At 35.8% G+C, this 18,509-nt stretch overlaps 1 protein-coding gene across 7 annotated transcripts in view; it reads left to right on the forward strand.

The window, feature by feature from the left end:
• Nucleotides 1-18,509, forward strand: part of STXBP5 (syntaxin binding protein 5) — a 115,655-nt gene that overhangs the window by 27,683 nt on the left and 69,463 nt on the right. For all 7 annotated transcript variants that reach the window (XR_015708265.1, XM_087774910.1, XM_087774911.1 and 4 more), the window contains exons 3-6: nt 2,745-2,826; nt 3,695-3,795; nt 15,687-15,821; nt 16,943-17,006. Coding sequence is in view for 6 of the 7 variants with exons in the window: in XM_087774910.1 (XP_087631036.1) it covers nt 2,745-2,826; nt 3,695-3,795; nt 15,687-15,821; nt 16,943-17,006 (382 nt within the window). In the remaining variant the exon portion in view is untranslated. The remainder of the gene's footprint in view (nt 1-2,744; nt 2,827-3,694; nt 3,796-15,686; nt 15,822-16,942; nt 17,007-18,509) is intronic.

Raw genomic sequence — 18,509 nt, forward strand, 5'->3', positions numbered from 1 at the left:
AACTGCATTCCCTGGGATGCTGCCTGTTTTGTGTGGTTGAGAAATTCTTAACATGTACTGAAATGGGCATGTATTATTATCCTTCTACAGTCAGTATTTGTGATGTGCTTTTTCAACTCAGCATACCCCGCAAAACTGGGAGGCTTTGCACTGCTTTAGAAAAGAAGATTAATGCTGGTTAGGAGGATGATATTAATTTGAGATGAGAAGAATAATTTTAGCTAGTAGGTGAAAAAGTGAAGATGACATAATCCTTGGGTGAAGGAACTAAATGGGACTAGCTACAAGGACTATTTTTATTTTTTTGATAACTGTAAGCACTATAAAGGAGGCCAAACTCTATTTTCAGATCTGTGTATAAGGCTTCTATTAATTTGTCAAAACCAAAAAGCTTGCTCTGAATGTTTTTAAAGCCTGTGTAAACATACTTGCAGTGCTGCATATTTACTGGTTTCTGGAGAGAGAACTGGTTCAGATGTCCTGGAAAATGCGAAAGAATTTTGTATTTAAAGAAATGTTCAAGTATTCTTAATAGTGAAAACTTTAATGACTAGTTATAACAGTGCTTTCGGAAATATTTGTATCAAAAATGCTTAAAAAATATTTGAGGGATAGAATTTGAAGGTTGGAGTAACTTGAGGAATCCATGGGTTTCTCTGTTTTTCTGGGTCATACTCCTCTTGTTTTGAGACAAGGCAGTTGTAAAGCCTCAATTCCAAATAAACTGTGGGTGGGTGAACGAACAAGGGTTACATTTAATTATGTTGGAAGCTGATGTTCAGGGGAGGAGCTGGGGAAATCTTCTTTTGTTGGAAAACTACCTGTGCCAGTGTAGATAAATACTAACAAGTTTTAAAATTCAATTCCTGTAAACATCTGAATTTCACTTTCAGAAATTGCTTTTTCTCTATTTCTGCAAATAATTATTAATTCAAGTGAATGCAAAAGCATGAGCAAGGCTGAAGCAAATCTGTTCTGAAACTTCTGGTATTCCTTGTGGGGATATTTTTTTCCAATCTAGCAATTTGTGTAGTCGATACATAGTTAATGCAAAAGCAATGATTTTACATTAGAAGTATTCTCAGTTTGTGTAGGAAGGTATTATTTATGGGGACACACTCCCCCTCCAAGTTTTAAACTTTGTCTTTTCCTTTTTTTTAAGAGCCATAAACTGTCAGTGGAATACAGATGACTTCTTTGTATAGGAAACACATTGATAAGAAATAAAAATACATGGGGAAAAAAACAGGTGAGGCAAGCAGGCTCCTTAAGCCCTTCCATGCCAGAACAAAATTAAATTACTAATTCTGTTCGGGGAAGAAAGCTGGTATTAAGTTTGCTGGATTATTCAACATCTGTTTAGTATATCTCTCATCACTTGGCTGGATGTTATGCAGATTCATTAGTCTAGGAGAAGAACGTGATTGAAGTTTAAAAGTTAAAATATTGCTGTGTATTGAAGCAGACTTGTTCCTGTTGTAGTTCTACTTACATTTTATCTTGCCAGTTAAGAGGCTGAACAGGAGATGTGTTTGAGTTTTGATTTGCATGCAACCTAATAGCCTCTTCAGCCTTTCAGCTGTCTCTAGTGTGAATGCGTATATTTTTAAAGGGTATTTGTATGCACTTTGGTTTTGATCAACAATTTCTCAGTAAATGGAAAACTTGCAGAATGGGTGAGAATTGTACCGTTTTATTAATTTCTAGCATATACTGAGAGAACAAATTGTACATTATGTTCCCTGTTTTGCATACATCTTCGGAATTATTTCCTTTCTTCCAAAAAATGAAGGTGCCTGTTTAAAACAAGAGGTGTTCATCTCTTTGACAAATCATACTCCAGAAGCCCTGGGCATACTATATAGATGAAATACTGACTGCTTTGCATCATTCATCTGGACTTGTGTTATTTCTGCTTTGCCTCCTGGAGATTGGTGAATTTCCTTAATTTCATATCAGAAGAAAGGAGATAACCACATTTGAAATACAGAATCTTTGCAACTAATAAATGAATCAAGTATGGAGAATTGAAAGAATCTGTGTTGCTGCTGCTTGTATTTGATATTCATTATGGAAATATAGGACTGATTTATGTGTGGGAGGAAAAATGAGCAAGCTTTTGTTATCTCATAGTTGGTGTGAATCCGGGAAGTCTTGATACAGAGATCCTGGAAATTTACGTTATACATAATTTCCCATTGACTCCTCCATATTTTGGCTACTGATCTTTTTATCTCTGTCACAGCAGATTCTTTTTAACATGCCTTGCATTATTCAGCTCTTTCATCTGTAAGTAGTGTTTAAAAAGGAGAGAAAGCTCTTTTAGCACTTGAAAAATGTGACTATTTGATTATGATGCTTATTTAGATTAACTTCCTTTTATACTAGTCCTGATATTTAACACTAGTAAAATAACTGCTTCATCATTCTCCATTATGTTCTTGTTGATGAAGAATCCCTTAAATAACTATAAGTTAAGCAGTTACACATAATTTTTGTATTCCATGGGGGTAAATAAGATGGGCCTTTTAACTTCTTTGTGTTAACTTTGTTGTTTATAAATGATTTTTTTGGTGATCACTCAGATCATGTGGTTAAATATGTTGAATGCACTTGCTAGAAGCAGGATGTTAACCTGTTTGAATGTGGTATTAGTGATAGTGACAATGTTGGTTATAGTGTTTGGGGTTTTTTTTTTTCCTCCTACGTTACATACAATTATTCCTTAATGATACCAATTCCAGCTTTGGTCGGCCAGGGGTTGAATGCTACTGCCAACATGACAGTGGAGCTGCAGTAATCCAGCTTCAGTTCCTGATTAATGAGGTTAGTAAAATGATGTACATATTCCATAATTCAGAGAAGACAGAGTGTATTTTCTTCAATTTCTCAATAAGCAAGCATCAAAATCAGCTAACAGAAGTGACTCTTAGCATGAATGGCAAACAGTAATAACAGTTATAAATAAATTAACTTTTTAATTTTAGAAAATGCTTGACTAACTGCTGAAAATATCCTTGTCTCTAGAGTACTCTTTTGCTATAAGCAAGAACTTTTTTCCTAGTTGTTTTTATTCATGTCATTGAACATTACAAGTTATCTCTTGAAATAGTAAAGTACGTTTTCAATAGTATTAACACTTTCAGTAGGTAGTTAATTTTATTTTGGTAGAGTTACTGTTTTAGACATGAGCTGAGCAATGATCTCTAATCTGATCACAGTAATTTCAGGTGTGTTTTTTCTAGGGGTGTAGCAGCTGAGATCTGACAGCAGTGCTGTTCTTGAGCTAGCTGGGGCCAGATTTGTAGAGGGACTTCTAGCTCAGAGGAATGGTGAAGTCAAACCTCAGTAGCTTTGTCAGCACATAAATATTAGCAGCTGAGTTCACTGCTTAATTTCTCTGCAGAGGTGGGCATGAGGGAACTGATGTGCATACATCAGAAAAAGCTTCTCCTTCCCCGCCACCCCTCAGTATAGCACTGAACCAAATGTGGGTGAGCTGAATGACATGTGATCATGTCAGTTATCTCGTTACTACTACTTAGAACTTACCTGTGTTATGGTATTTATGCACATGCTTATAAATATTTTTTTCATTCTGGTAGCAAATACGTAATATATTTCCACCATGATGATAATACACTGTTACTAGGGTTCTGAAAATAAGTTGACTAAAACTTTTTCTTTCTCTTAGGGAGCTCTTGTGAGTGCCTTGGCTGATGATACCTTACACCTGTGGAACTTACGTCAGAAGAGACCTGCTATACTTCATTCACTCAAATTTAACCGAGAACGGTAGGGATTGGATTATTACTTCTTTGCTCCTTACCATCACACTATGTGCTATTCTAAGATCAGATTTATTAATGCAGTCCAATTCATAACTTGTTAAATAATTGAAACTGGATTTACATTGGGTTTGAGTTGCAGGCTGTTAGGGCCCAAAGTATTTGTGAGTAGACACACTAGTGACCTAACCTGAGATTATTTTTCTATCACTTTCCATATTGCAATGCTCAACATCAATTTTCCCATCTTTAAAATGTGGAGGGATAGAAGACTTTCAATTTATGTCTCCAAAGGAATTTTGGAACAAAAGAAAAAATTGCGTGTATGTGTGTGCACCAACAAGAAAACAGGAAAACTAGTTCAATTTTTTAATTGGAAGTTTTACCTCCTCAGTGACAGGTCAGAGTTCTGCAATGTTGTAGCTCCTGTGTGTATCAGAGAAGCTGAAAACAACGTGCGTTTTGACTACCAATTTTGAGACTCAAGTAACAGTGTTGTAAGCAAGCTAGGGAGACATTTTAGATTAAATTTGTAAAAGTCAGTTGATTAAATTTCTGAAAAAAAAATCTGTCTGTCTTTTTTTAATAACAAGTAGTCCTTCCCTTTTAGGAAGTAGCCCTTCTGTTCCAGTATGGGTAAAGTCTCAACTGGAATGCTATGTCTACTTTTGAGCAGTGTGCTTCAGAGATGGACTGCTTGAGGAGCTCAAAGGATACTAGCAAGAACACAGAATAATCTGTGACTTGTACCCCTGTTGAACAGGGCAGGAAGTAATAAGCTTTAAGTAATGGGTAGCAATAGAAAGAGTAAGTTAAATATTTATGTAAAACCTTCTAATGTAATGTCATACTGTCATACAAAGTGCTAAACAGACTGTTGGGTGGGTTAGAGAGTAACCTTGTGGTTTTAAAGAGCAGGTTATAAACAAATTTGTCAGGAATAACATAAATGCAGATTACAGGGTTTTTTTTGAGGGTAGAGGACTAAGTGATTCTAAGTCCCTTTTGAGGTTGTTTCTATGATCACTGCATAAACTTTTTACCAAGGCCTGTAGGGATAGGACAAGGGGTAATGGTTTTAAACTGAAAGAGGGTAGATTTAAATTAGCTATAAGGAAGAAATTCTTTACTGTGAGGGTGGTAAGGCACTGGAACAGGTTGCCCAGAGAAGCTGTGGATGCCCCATCCCTGGAAGTGTTCAAGGCTAGGTTGCATGGGGTTTTGAGCAACCTGATCTAGTGAAAGATTGTCCCTACCCGCAGCAGGTGGGCTGGACTAGATGGTCTTTAAAGGCCCCTTCAGAGCCAAACCATTCTGTGATTCTAAACTCATGCTTGAAACAGAAAGCTCTGACAGAGCAAAGATCTCCTCCCCAAGGGAGTGATGGTGTTCCTTTATGCAGTATAAAAATCAAATGGAGAGAAATGCAATTCACGACCTCTAGTTTAATAAGGATTGTCCAACTATAGGAGTATAGTTGTGTATCCAAACTGAATTTTTTCCCTCTCCTTTCTCCCTTCTTTCTTAAATGACTTTTCTCTTGCCTGTAGCACCTACTTAAGTGTCAGTATGAAACTTGGATTTGCAGCCTGAAACCACACTTGGACATTGGCTTCTAACTAATGCTTTAAAGTAGATATCTGAGGAGGTGATTCTGGTTGTATGCAAATCTGGTGGAAGTTGGCTTAGAGTTTTAGATGTATGGATAACTTTGGTTAAACAGAGTGGATGTTTTAAACCATCCTTTTCCTGTAAATGTGGTAGTCTCACTAGCAAAACCTGTCACAGGGAGTTGAACTGCATGTACTCTTACCAGAAAGAGGGTTGGGAGTAGAAAGGAGTCTAGGTCACTCATGTCACTTCAGTGGCTGTATTTGTTATTATTTTGGACAGAGTACTGATTTTTCCGGGAAAACCTGTGCCTTGCTAAAATAGGTAATGAGAGCACCATAATTGCCAAGAGTGGTGAAGGTATAGTTTGATACAAGGCCTTATTCTTCTAGTAATTTTAATCTTAAAGTATCCATTATAATAGCATATAGAAGTATCCAGAACACTTAAGATCCCAGAACCATACATTGTCATAGCCACTTAAGTCATGCTGGATGACTGTTAACTGTTTTCAAATATTCTCTTTTCTTTTGAAAAGTTTATCAAATTGTATATTATTTATTTTTAGTTTATAAAATAAAGTGTAATCTCATTACAAGGGAATTACTCTGAACTTTAGAGAATTGTACAAATTCACCGTTGATAATTCCAAATAGGTGTCTTTATAACATTGAGTTCTTAGTAATTAATTATACCTAATAGGTTTGATATATGTGAATTTGAAGTAAATGGGCTTTGTTTAGGTCAGTTTTATGATGTATATTAACTACTAAGTTTATTGAGGAGAGTGTTCATGAATAAAACTGGGTCTCCTCAATTCACAAATGCCAAGTTGTTAGATACCTAATTAATAAAATCTTTTAAATAATTTATGTTGTGTGATTAAGGTTTGCTTATAAGGATAACTAACTTCTCAAATAGGAATTAATTAAAATATTAAATACTACTACAGAGCCTTGTAGCAATATCTTCTCTTATGATACTTTAATTTGCCAGCTTGTGTAGGCAACTTCAATATCTTGGAAATTAGTTTGGGTAAAAAAAAATAAGTATGTTAACAAACTGGAAAAAATGTCCTTGGAGGGGAAACAAACCCAAATCTTACTACATGACTGAAGCAGCTGTTCCAGTTATATCAGTGTTTGCTCTAGGCCTCTGAAGATGCTAAGGTTTAAAATTATATACCTGACTGGAAGTACCTGGAAGTGTGTTGACATTGCGGAAAAGCAGTATTTGTGTCCTATTTATTAGGAGTTGAGCTCAACATGTCACAGGCCAATTTTTATTCAGCTTTTGTTTCCAAATCAGAGTTTGATGTGAACTAGAAGGTTGGTTGTACCATAGAAAGTTAACTGTAGCAGTTAGCTACCCAGATTAAAGGATGTTCTACTCTTGAAAACTATTCTTGAACTATGTTTAAAAAAAAAAAATTAAAAATTAATGATAAGGCTATGACTTGTTAGTGAATTCTGTATTCTCCTGGCACAGCCTTTTACCTGCTCTGGCTAATTCCCTGCTTTTAGCCATACGGAAGAATTACTGCCCAGTGTTTAGCAATGCAATTTCTAGATTTCAGATTTGTTTCTCCTGTTGGTAATCTAGTTTGGCTAGCTTGCTTTCAGGCCTGTTTTGAACATCTTTCAAATAAGGACTAAAAAACAAACATAGCTTGTTTATAAATGCTTGTGTCCTGTGTATTTTGCATACTTACCTGAAAATTGAATTGTAGTATTAAGTTACCTGTAAACTAATTCAGAATGCAGTGTCTAGTATATGACTGGAAAGCGTTGTGAACTCTTGCTTTTCCAGTCACGAATTTTAACAACAGGGACTGGTGAGAGAGTTGCTTTTTCTTTTAAAATAATTCTATGCCTGTTACAGACTTCTTTCTGAGCTGTGGAAAACGTCTTCATTGGGTAACTTGCAGCTTTTTAGATTTGAGCAAAACATTTCTTTAAAAGTAGTGGCCAAGAATCTTTAAACAGGCTGCTTTCTGTTGAATCGTTAAATGAGTTGAGTATCTGTAGATAACAAACTGGCCATTTAATAGATTCATAACTCTTGACTGCCTTTTGTACCAGTGGTGGTTAGTAATTTGAAGCAAGTCTTCTGAACTGGTGATTGATGATGTTTGTGATGTATAACAAATTGTTAGTTCAAATTACTGGCAGATGTCAGAAGCACAGTGCAAAACAAGCTAGTTTTGGAATTTTTCTAGCCTTTTGTTCCTGTTGCATTTGTGTGGGTTTTGTGGCTGCTTCATGTTCTAGTTACCAAACAAAAGTTAGAAGATACTAAACCAATGTCTTACTAAGCTTGGTCACTGTTCCTTCACTGTGGGAAGCAGTATGTAGGGGCCAGGAAAAAAATGCATGATGATGCTTACATGGGCAGGGGCGGGGGGCATTGCTTGCATGACTTGCCATGCAAGTTAAAAGTGTGTAAGTAGGACCTCTTTGCGGAACGCACAATTTGGTGTGTGAACTTATTTAGTATCAAGTCTTGTACTTCTCTATGATTTCTTCAGTGAATCACAATGTAGTTTTTGTCATCCACACACCTGTATAAATACCCTACACATAATAAAATTGTTGTGTGTTCACATGTAATGCAAGCCTCAGGTCAAACCTGTTTTGACTTAGTAGCAAATGTTAATGTTAGGCTAGATTAACACTGAAATAAGCGTAGTTAACACTTGTTATTAGAGTAAATATTGAAAGCATGTTGTGAGAGAGATATCCAGTCTGGCTTTAGTTTTCTTGCCATGCAGGAACTGTGAAACTTTGTGCTGATCTAAGGTGTGAAAGGTCAAACACACATCACTGATGAACCGGGGACTTTCACAGAACCAATTTGAGAGGGTGAAGTGACAGACTAACTTGATTAAAAAAAAGTTGTGTGGGATGACAAATTTGAGTCTCCCTTACTGCAAACCAAACCCCAAACCAACGAGCTTTACGTACAAGTATGAAAAATTTGTTTAGTTATCTAAGACTTGCATGCTTCCTGAGCTGAGATTCCCTGTTCTAATGCCCAAAGAAAGTTTACTTGCTTTGTGACTTAGCATAAAGACAAGAACCAGAATCGTAGCATAAAAATAGAATGAGTGTTTAGTGTGTGAGTGCTTTGCATATCGATCATTGAATGCATTGATAGCAGTTTAATTTTTAATATGTCAACTTTTGTGCTATGGGATTTAAATAGTTTTCCTCAGCATGAAACTGCACAATTCAGACTTACAAAATTATGCTTTAAGTATCGCTGGTTTTGTATCCTGCTGTAAACAGCAACTTCAGCATTGTGTTTAAAACACAGTCTGTCTACAGTGAGTGAGTGAAAAATCCTGCTTGTATTTACTTCTTTATTAATAAACAAGACTTTAAATTTTATTATGACATATACTTTACCTTGTTAGATACTGTAGCTTTCTACCCAGCCTGTGCATTAGCAGACATTAGTTGCGAGAGAATTTTTCCTTCCACCTCACTGAACTTATAAACTGACCAATTCTGCCACTTTGTGGATGGCAGAAGGACGTACAGGTCATCTTGCCTGTGAGAGCAGGTGATGATAGACATTGTTTGTGGGTTTTTGGCTGTGGTTTTTTTCTTCCCCTTTCTGTGTATCAATATCATTGTTTCACTTCTAGGCTTTGTTTGAGGGCTGGCTTTTTCCCCTTTGTCTTGTGTTCTGGGGTAGGATTATAGTATAACAGAAGGATTACAGATACATATACAAACAATGCTTCTGAGAAGTTAAATATTTGGAGTCTTTGCAGAGTCAATGATATACCAAGCACAAGTTTAATATGACACAACTAAGTTTTTCACACATAACTAAGTTTTGTAGACTTTTTAAACTGGCTTTCTTCTTGAGAGTGAAAGGAAATGATCACCAGGTCTGCTTACCTTTATGGTGTCATATAAAGCCTTCTTTTACCTGGTTGGCTTAAAAGTGTTACTCAGTGGTGATCCACTAAATGATGTAATTAGGAGGAGTTTTATCTTGTTTCAAAAAGTTGGCAGGAGAAAATGAACTTCCTGACTGTCTGGATTTGCTGCAGATGTGAATCTCTTTCATGCAAGATCAGATTCCTTTGAAAAACCTTTTCTTGAGGCCGCGCATGCACTCAGGGTCCCATGTGTCAGTGCAGTTCATGGAACTGCAGTTGCATCAGTCACCTTCTGCCGCCTTTGGCACTGAGGCAGAACTGAAGTGCTGAGTCCTATTACTCTGAGATTTCACATTTCTAAGATTTCATGTTTCTAAGAAACGGTTTTTAAAAAACTGTCTCCATTGTCCTGTTAGCTGTTTTCCTTGCACACTGATGACTTTCACAATGGTATGAGGCACATAATGGCCATCTGCCATGTTCCTGGGCAGAATTCGACATCTAGTCTTTAAGTCCTGCCTGTCTGACAGACCTTTCCCCATCAGCGATGGGCGTAATTCTTCTTTCTCCCATGGGAAAGCTACATCTCTCACATGGCTATTTTTTAAGTTGTGGTGTGTGACTTCCCAGATTAAATGTTCAGCCTGAACTGTGTGTGTTAGAGCAAGCTACCCAAGTGTCTTCTGATGCCAAAGGTCTGTTTACTTTGAGTCATGTCAGGTATACCAATAGGAGCTCATAAATATGTAGTGCAGGGGATTTTATCAGTGGTAAGAGATCCTCAAATCTTTAGGGTATTTGGTGTGGATTCCTTCAATATTGAAAAATTTTCTTAGTTTTCAAATCAGTTGCCGCAAAAGGCATGTGTGCATTGGACTTTTGTCAGTATTACAAGCAGTGAAGCAGTCCTTTTCTCTTTTTGTGTATAAATAAAAATGTAGAGACCCCTTCTGAGTGAAGTACAACTGAAGCTTGAAAAGCCATCTTAAAACGGAGAGGTGAAATGTGACTTCAGAAAAGAAAGAACATGTAAGCTATGAGATATATTAGGAACATTATATCGTAAAAATACAAATACCTGCAGCAACCTAAAAAACCTCTAAAATTGAGCCTTTTTTCTGGAAAACTATCTAAATGGCCCTAGTATTGATCGCGTTGGTGGTGACAATTTTATTTCTGTTCTTGGCTTTTGCTTCCTCATTACTCCGTCTTGGCATCACTAGTGTACACCACAACTCAGATATTGAACATAGGTATTTTTCAGCTGTCTTGAGGCAGCCCTTCGAGTGGACATATTTGGAGAAGCATCATTTGAAGTGCTATTATGGGATATAAATGGAATTGAAGTACCTGGTCCAGTTTCTACGATATACTGCATTTATCCACGTAGTCTTCGGGAGGGACAATTTTGGGATTCATTGAAGAGGAACTCTTCCTATACATTTTCCTTTTGTCCCTTCAGGCCTTTTTTGTACACGTAGGTATTTTAAGCTTATTGCAGTTACCAGATCTGAAAACAGACCCCTTGCAGTAGCCTGGCAAAATCACAGGCACTGCTTGCTTCCATCAGTATGTCATTCTGACACTGGCTCTTAACTTTTTATGCCTATTGAAGACTTAACAAGAGACTGTGGACATGGAGTCTAGGCTAACATAAGAATTAAACTTTTCAGCTTCTGAATTTTGTGCAGTGTCTATCTCATACATGAAAGGCTGAAGACAGAGGTATGCAGAATATAACTTTGGTAGCTTAACACTTTTCTTCTTAGAAAATTTTTATTTTGCTTATACAATAATGATCTAAGCAGCTAGTGTAATTACAGTAACTGCAGACCTATAATGATAGCCTGAGGTTCTAGAAATAGTTCTAGTGACTTAAACACTGATAATGGATTTTATTTTTGTCATTCATGAAAGTATTTGTCACTGTGCTTTGTTAAAGCAGTGGAAAATTCTGAAGAACATATAATACTTCATAGTGCAGTAGACCAAGGAAAGGTAAAGATTAATTTAGAAGGGTTTTTGTTGTCATAATAACGCACTCAACATAACAGCCTGTCATTTTTACTTAATATTTCCCTTAAAAGCCTAATTCTTTGACTTACATATTAATTTAATAAATTGTATTCTTTGATATTTCTGTAATTAAATTCCTAGAGGAAATACTGTCACTTGCTATAATAACTGTTTTGATATATATTGTGAAACAACCACAATTAAGAATTTTTTCTTAACTAACTTTGACAGATGATCAGAAAAGACACATGGTCTGTAGTTAAGAAAGGAAATCCTTTCAGTAGGTTTACAAACAGCTTAAAGACACTCCTGTCACTGCTAATACTTTCTCATATGCAATAGCACAAATTATATTTTAAGTACAGTAAGGACAAGGAATATTTTGTGAGGGTTTCTCTTTTATCAATGTTTTCTACTGCTAGTGTACCACTGGGTTTTCTGTATATAATTTTGTTTTCTTGAACTATTGGTTTAACTCCTACAAATAAACTTCACAGGAAAGTGAAATTTCTTGTGTTTTTCTTCGGAAGGGGCAACAGGGGAAGGAGCAGCTTTGCAAATACATATGCAGTGACGAGGAAGATTTTGTACTTCGGGAAAAGTACAGCTACAGTAGAGTTTAGAACTACCCTGACTGTTTTGTGGTTGCATAATAGTACTTCATTTTAGCAGTGAAGTTAGCATATATTAAGATTATACTGTAGACTTTGGATAAAAAAATCTCTTTAAAGCATTACTTTTTTCCATAAAGGGATTTTTTTTTTTCTTTGTACAGGTATGGGGAAGTGGAATATTTGGAATAAAGTGCTGTGCACAATACTTGCATTATGCTAAAAGTTCAATCCACTTCACAAAATGTACTATACTTGCTGAGGTAGCTGAAATTTTCTTGGAGATAACATGAGGAATCTGTCGTGCCATGAAGGAGCTGCCTGCAAAAGTCTGCTTTCTGTGATCACTGTCTTGCAGTCCCAGGCTGTCTCTTTAGATGCACAAAACTGGTCTATTATTTTTGTATAGATGCTTCTGTTCTAGTGTTTTTGGCCAGAATGGCTTGATACAAGAGAGGCAGAGTATAGTACTCTGCTTTTGAATGATACATTGTTTTCATGCAGTTGGGATTTGTGTGCAAAAAAGACTTGCAAAAATTTTTTACTTGAGTTGAGTGTATCTGTAGTCTTTTTGATATGTTCCCAACAATTAATTGTATTTTCCCCATTTATGTATGTATCCATTTGTGGGTAAGGAGAGAGGTGGAAGAATGCTTGAGCTGTAGAAATGGCCAGAGCATTGTATGACAACTTCCACTTCTGTTGATCTTAAAATATATATATACACAAAGATAATATATGGAGTATATCATTCTAATCTTGTAGTGGCAGAAAGATAGGTTTCTGAAAGAAAAAAAAATCTGCGTTTTTCAGAAAAAACATATCCTGTCCTTTGCCAAGTGTTAAATAAGCAAGTATTGCTTCACCACCAAGACGACCTTGACCTTTTGTTTCCATCCTCCAAAACAAGTTTGAATCCCTTTAATCCTCAGTCTAATATTCAATGGAGCAAGCGAGGCCACTGAACGTAGCCTGTATGTTGACATGGTAGTGTGTTGTCACTGGTCTTTCAGATGGTCATAGCTTCACTGAATTTTAGTTTTTAAGAGGGCTGTAACATTCCCAATATTGTTTAAAATCTACATAGTTTAAGGTGAAGCCTTAATCACTGAAGAGAGAGAAGCTCAGTACATGGACTGTAATGTCGGAAATGTTATTCTGTAAATTGCTAAAATAAATGCAGTTATCTGAAATGAATCACTTTATACAAAAATATAATTGAATTTCTGAAAGTTAGAAGACATACTTTTTCTATTCAGAAAATAAAGAAATAACAAATAAAATTATATTTGCAAATGGAGAAACATTTACCACATTCAAGGTAAAATGGTGATTCTTTCATTATAGTAGGATGAGCATGACAAATACATGTTGGATTTAACTAGTCGTCAGTTGTTCTGTGAAACATAAAAGCTCTAAGAATATTTTTTAGGTTATATAAGAATCATACAAGACACTTCTGATTGTAGAAGACTGGTAAAAGCTCACTTTGAAGGATAAGGTTAAGAACCCTGTTTTATATGTGCCTGTACTTAACAATTTTGAAGTCTCTTCAACCTCCTGTCTTTGAGAGTTTGTAAACATTTTGTGAAGTTACTTGTTCGACTCTAATTTACTCTTGGTGTGGAATCATTTCATTGCTTGCTAACTCTTGACAAAAATTAATCTCACTTGCACAGAGGAGACAATAAATTGAATATGGCTCTATATTCAAGAAGAGTATCAAGAGTATTGAGGAGCTGGAAACTTCTTTAAGTGTTGCCCTTTTGATATAGCAGTCAAAGTTGCAGCCCCAATTTATGTTTTTGATCATCTTTAAATGACATGAAATAGATTGGTTTTTATAATGAAAGTGTTGGACAACTGTAATTCACAATACTAACTCACGGATCAAGACAGACAGGCCCATGACCCTGCTCCTGAATATTATTTCTGGCTGCTGGGCCATGTTTTTAGATCCAACTGCTCTGGCTGCCAGCTGCTTCTAGCACGTCGAGTCCTGGCACGAAAAGAAGCTGTGGCGCTGCAGAGTGTGGAGGGTTTATGTTTTCATGCTGCATCTCTTTCCCCTTCCCCAAGACTTGCTTGTAGTGGAAGAGCTCTGTTACTGGGCAGTAAGGTTTTGGGGCCTGCCTGGGAGGTGCATGTACAGATGTATGTGACTTAGCTTCCAATAAAATATTTTTTTCAAGGATGTTGAGGAAACTCAAGTCTCTAATCTGTGGTGTTTGCAGATTACTGTGGTTAGTAAAAATGTCACAACTTCTAGAAGTTCAGTGAGTTGGAAGAGCATTTTAAATCTTGTATATAGTCCTTTTTCTGTGAAACATCAATGAAAAAAGTTAGTGCGGCCTTTTGGCTTAAATATTCAAGCACAAGAAATCAAGGAAGTTAGGAAATTAATAAATAAAAGATTTGCTTGAGCAAACTGCATTCCCTAACTAGAAAGAAATAAAAAGTAAAGTGGTACACTTTTGATCCAGGTAGTATTACTATAGAAGCTTTAACTTTTGAAACCTGTAATACAAATTAACATCTTTTCAGCCATTAGCAATTTTTTTTCATTGCTGCTGTTAGCCTTTGCTTTTGTGCTGAGGTTAAATGTGTATATACAGCATCTAATGCAAAGGATCTAAAGCTGTTCTTTGCATAAGTAATTATTAACAGGCTTGTGAAGTGATGCATGGATTTGGCAAGGGAGCTCAACTGGGAGAAAACAAGGACAAAATATCTGTAAAGCTAAGGATTAGAGCTGACAGAACAAATTTCCATTGAATAATTATTTTAGCATATAACTGAAACATTTCTGAAAGCCCAAGTTTGCTAGTCCAAGTAATTTGGCAATTTCTTTCAATATTGGGCCCTGTCAGATTAAAATGGTTTAGAGTTTCCAGTTTCCAGAAAGATTCTAGACTCCAGTTTCAAGTTAGTATTTGTGTTGTATAGAAAAATCAGAACCTTTAGCAGCTTCAGTTCCTACAGACAGTTTTTCCTTATCAGTTTTGAAGAAATGGTAAACAATAAGCAGGACCCAAGAGGACAGAAATAACCAAGCTTTCAAATATTTGTGCTGGAGCTATGGTCAAAGAGTTCTCTGCTGGTACAGTCATTAGCTTTTGGGTTTTGTTCAGGTACTTCCTTCTAGCAGAAGAAAAAACTATAAGGCAGAAAATTAAAATGTGATTTAAGTAGAATAATAGCCCCAAATTTTAACTACTTTTTAATATGACTTTTATAATTGTTTATGGTTGGTTTTAGGTTCGCTTTTTAGGGGATACTTTGGGTTACATGTAAACTTACCTTTCTTATACTTTGTTTTCTGCCTTTTGTCTCCTTGCCTGGAACCAGCTGAATCTGCATAAGGCTACTTCTAAAAATCCTTTGTTCTTTAAAATGTGAAATTAGATAGATTTCAAAGGGAGATTTAGAGATTTTAACATAGGGATATTGTATTTTAAGTTTAAAATGACAGCAATCTTGAGCAAATACATTCAATATGATAACATTCAGATAAAAATCACACAGCCACCTTTAAGAGACTTACTAGTTTTAGAATATCTTGGTTTCTGTTTCTTGTTTAAGTTTCTACATTGTCTGTGCATGTCTGTCTCTTGTCATGTACTGGCTTTGCTACTTTTCTCTACCTGTAACTTGTCTTATTTTTTCCCGTTTGCCTATTGCCATTCTTCTATTTTTTGGCAACGTAGACCTTGAAGTGTAGGATATCTAAAAGACTTTAATTCCTTTTTTGGTGGCTTTCTCTTTCAGGATAACATTTTGTCATCTGCCTTTCCAAAGTAAATGGCTCTATGTGGGCACCGAAAGAGGAAACATTCACATTGTCAATGTGGAATCATTTACTCTCTCAGGCTATGTCATCATGTGGAATAAAGCCATTGAACTGTGAGTTTAATCAAGTATTGTCTGTTGAGGGGAGGGAACAGAAGTGTTCCAGATGTTATTAACATCAGTTGCAAAAATGTCACTGTTGCCTCGAGTGGCCTCCATATTAGTCTCACTATACCATGTACGTGATCAAAGTATGTAAATAGTCATGTAAATACTTTTTATTCTCATAAATATGAAGTATTAATGTATATGTTTCTGCCTATTACACTATCATAGTGCCTGGAATAGACATAAAAATAGACAAAATAGACAATATAAAAATAGACATAACATCATTATCTGTAGGGATAAAGAACTAGAAAAATAATATATGTTAAAGTATGATGTGGCTGGTACTTGGGCAAGCATGTTACTTCTACAGTTTTGGGGGTACAGCCCAAAGTATGAAGATACGCATTATAAGAGGGCTGATGCATGCTGAGTATAAAATTACTGGCTGAAAATATAAATTTAAATAAGCCTGTTCCAAGAGCAAAATATACTTTACAGTTATTGTCATTGCTCCTCCCTTTTTAATAATAAATTTGTGTATGTACATATAGTGTTTTATGAGTAAAAACATGTACTTGTGGGCTGCTGTTCCTGTGCTGTTATTTTGTTTCCAGAATGTTATGTCTATCTTCAAAACATACATGAAATCCATCACTTGTCAAAGGCTGTTGAAACAAACACAGCTTATTAGTCCATCATCTTCAATAGCAAGAAGTCAACAAAGTCTTAACTCTGTGTTGTTTTCACAATGCCCAGCTTGGAAAGTTTATGAATAATGGCAAGACCTGTTTTCCAGCATAAAAATAAACATTTTATCCAACTGTGTCAATTCTGTAACAACATTGAGATAGACATTATAAAGCTAATGGCAATTTTTTTCTGTATTGTGAATAAGCAGTAAATAAGCCTTTCCTTCTTACAGAAAGACAGAAACTAAGTGCCTAAAAATAGACAGAAAATATTTATGGGCTTGAAGATAAAAGTGACTCCATGCTGAGATGTCAATAGCTTGCTTACATGGAGTCTATCTGCAGAATCTGTATTACTTGCAATCATTTTGAGATGCAGTTTTGGGCAGGGGAATTTTTTGTTTTTTTAAATAAATGGAAATATTTCTTGTTTAGGTCGTCCAAATCTCACCCAGGACCTATTGTCCACATTAGTGACAATCCAATGGATGAAGGAAAGGTAGGATATGTTTAAAGACTATTCAATACATTATTTTTTAAGCAAGACTTTTTTTAAAGTATAGATACTACTGCTTTTTAAGGAAGGATTAAGTAGATGAGGACAATGTTGAAAGCATAAAGGAATGCTAAATCAAGGTTTTAGGCTCTGAAAATAATGTGAAGCAAGGTGGAGATATGACTGTAGGACCCTTTACTGGAATAACTGAATGCATCTTGTAATCAGAAACATTTGAAAATACAGCTGAAAGTGCTTAATTGCAAAAATTCTTGAAAATAAAAGCAAAGAACTTTACTTATGGTGGTAAAAATTAAGGTGTTACTAAAAAATTCCAGTCATGACCTGAGTGCGGAAATAGTGGAATCGAAATTAAATAAACTTTATAATGGTCTTGGGTGTTGCTGTTTCACAACTTTAAAATGCTTATTTATATAGCATATTTATGTTGAATACAGTGTACTTCATCTTCAGTTTAGCTAATCCAAGGCAGCAGTTTTTATGGGATTTAAGGTCTAACTGACATACTCTCATTTAGCAAACAGCATCTAGTGATTATAATAAATTGCTTAAAACCTAACTGGTCTGTAGCACAACTAGGTACTAAAAGTCAACTAAAACATGTAAGAAAGAGCTATGTATTAGACTTGTCTTTTCCTTCTTTTGAGATAATATTAACATAATCATCTTTTTATCTTGACAAAAAGTTTTACACTACCTGTTCTTGAAGCCCTTGCAAGACAATAATTTTTATGTCCTGTGACATAGCCACAAAGAACTTGAGCTATGAACTCAATGGTCATGAGTTCCTTCTGTATTATTAAAGTAAATCTACAGGTATTACCTTTTGCTTTGGGACATCTGTTATGAGGCTCATGCAAAAACAATGTAGAATGCATAAATTTTGTTCACAACGAAGGCTTCATGAATTAAAAGAGAAAGTAAGGAGTTAAAATGTTAGTATGCCTTCTCTAGGTGACAGCAGTTACCACAGTACCAATTCATACATTATCCACTTAAGTCATGGTTGCAAGACTAAGTCTGTGCTTCAAGGTAACAGACCTCTTCTGTGAGTCTTAGAGGGGAAGTCATGTGATCCCACACCATGAAGGATCTTCAGCCTCTTTAGCTTGTGTGCCCCATATAGTTATTGAGCAAATCTTAGTGGTCTGCTGCAAGTTTTGTTCAGATCCCTTGGTCCACACTGAAGAATAAGCAGTAGGGGTTTTGCAAGTTTTGTTCAGATCCCTTGGTCCACACTGAAGAGTAAGCAGGAGGGGTTTTCCTTAATTTTGACGATAGGAATAAAGCAAAATATGAAAGGATTTGAAAACAGCAGTCTTACATGTGTCTTTTCCAAGAGTGCATAGACCCCTGACAAAAGTATGGCTATAACTCAGCCAGAGACACCTTGATGCCAGTTTAAACAGATTTTCATTAATGACTCTGCTCTAGATTAATCAGGCATAAGTGATTTAATAGATTGAATTAAATTCTGAATTAATA

Source organism: Nipponia nippon, unplaced genomic scaffold (assembly GCF_047370975.1).
Source record: "Nipponia nippon isolate SJK-2023a ecotype South Korea unplaced genomic scaffold, ASM4737097v1 scaffold_4, whole genome shotgun sequence".
In the NCBI taxonomy this organism is placed as follows: domain Eukaryota; kingdom Metazoa; phylum Chordata; class Aves; order Pelecaniformes; family Threskiornithidae; genus Nipponia; species Nipponia nippon.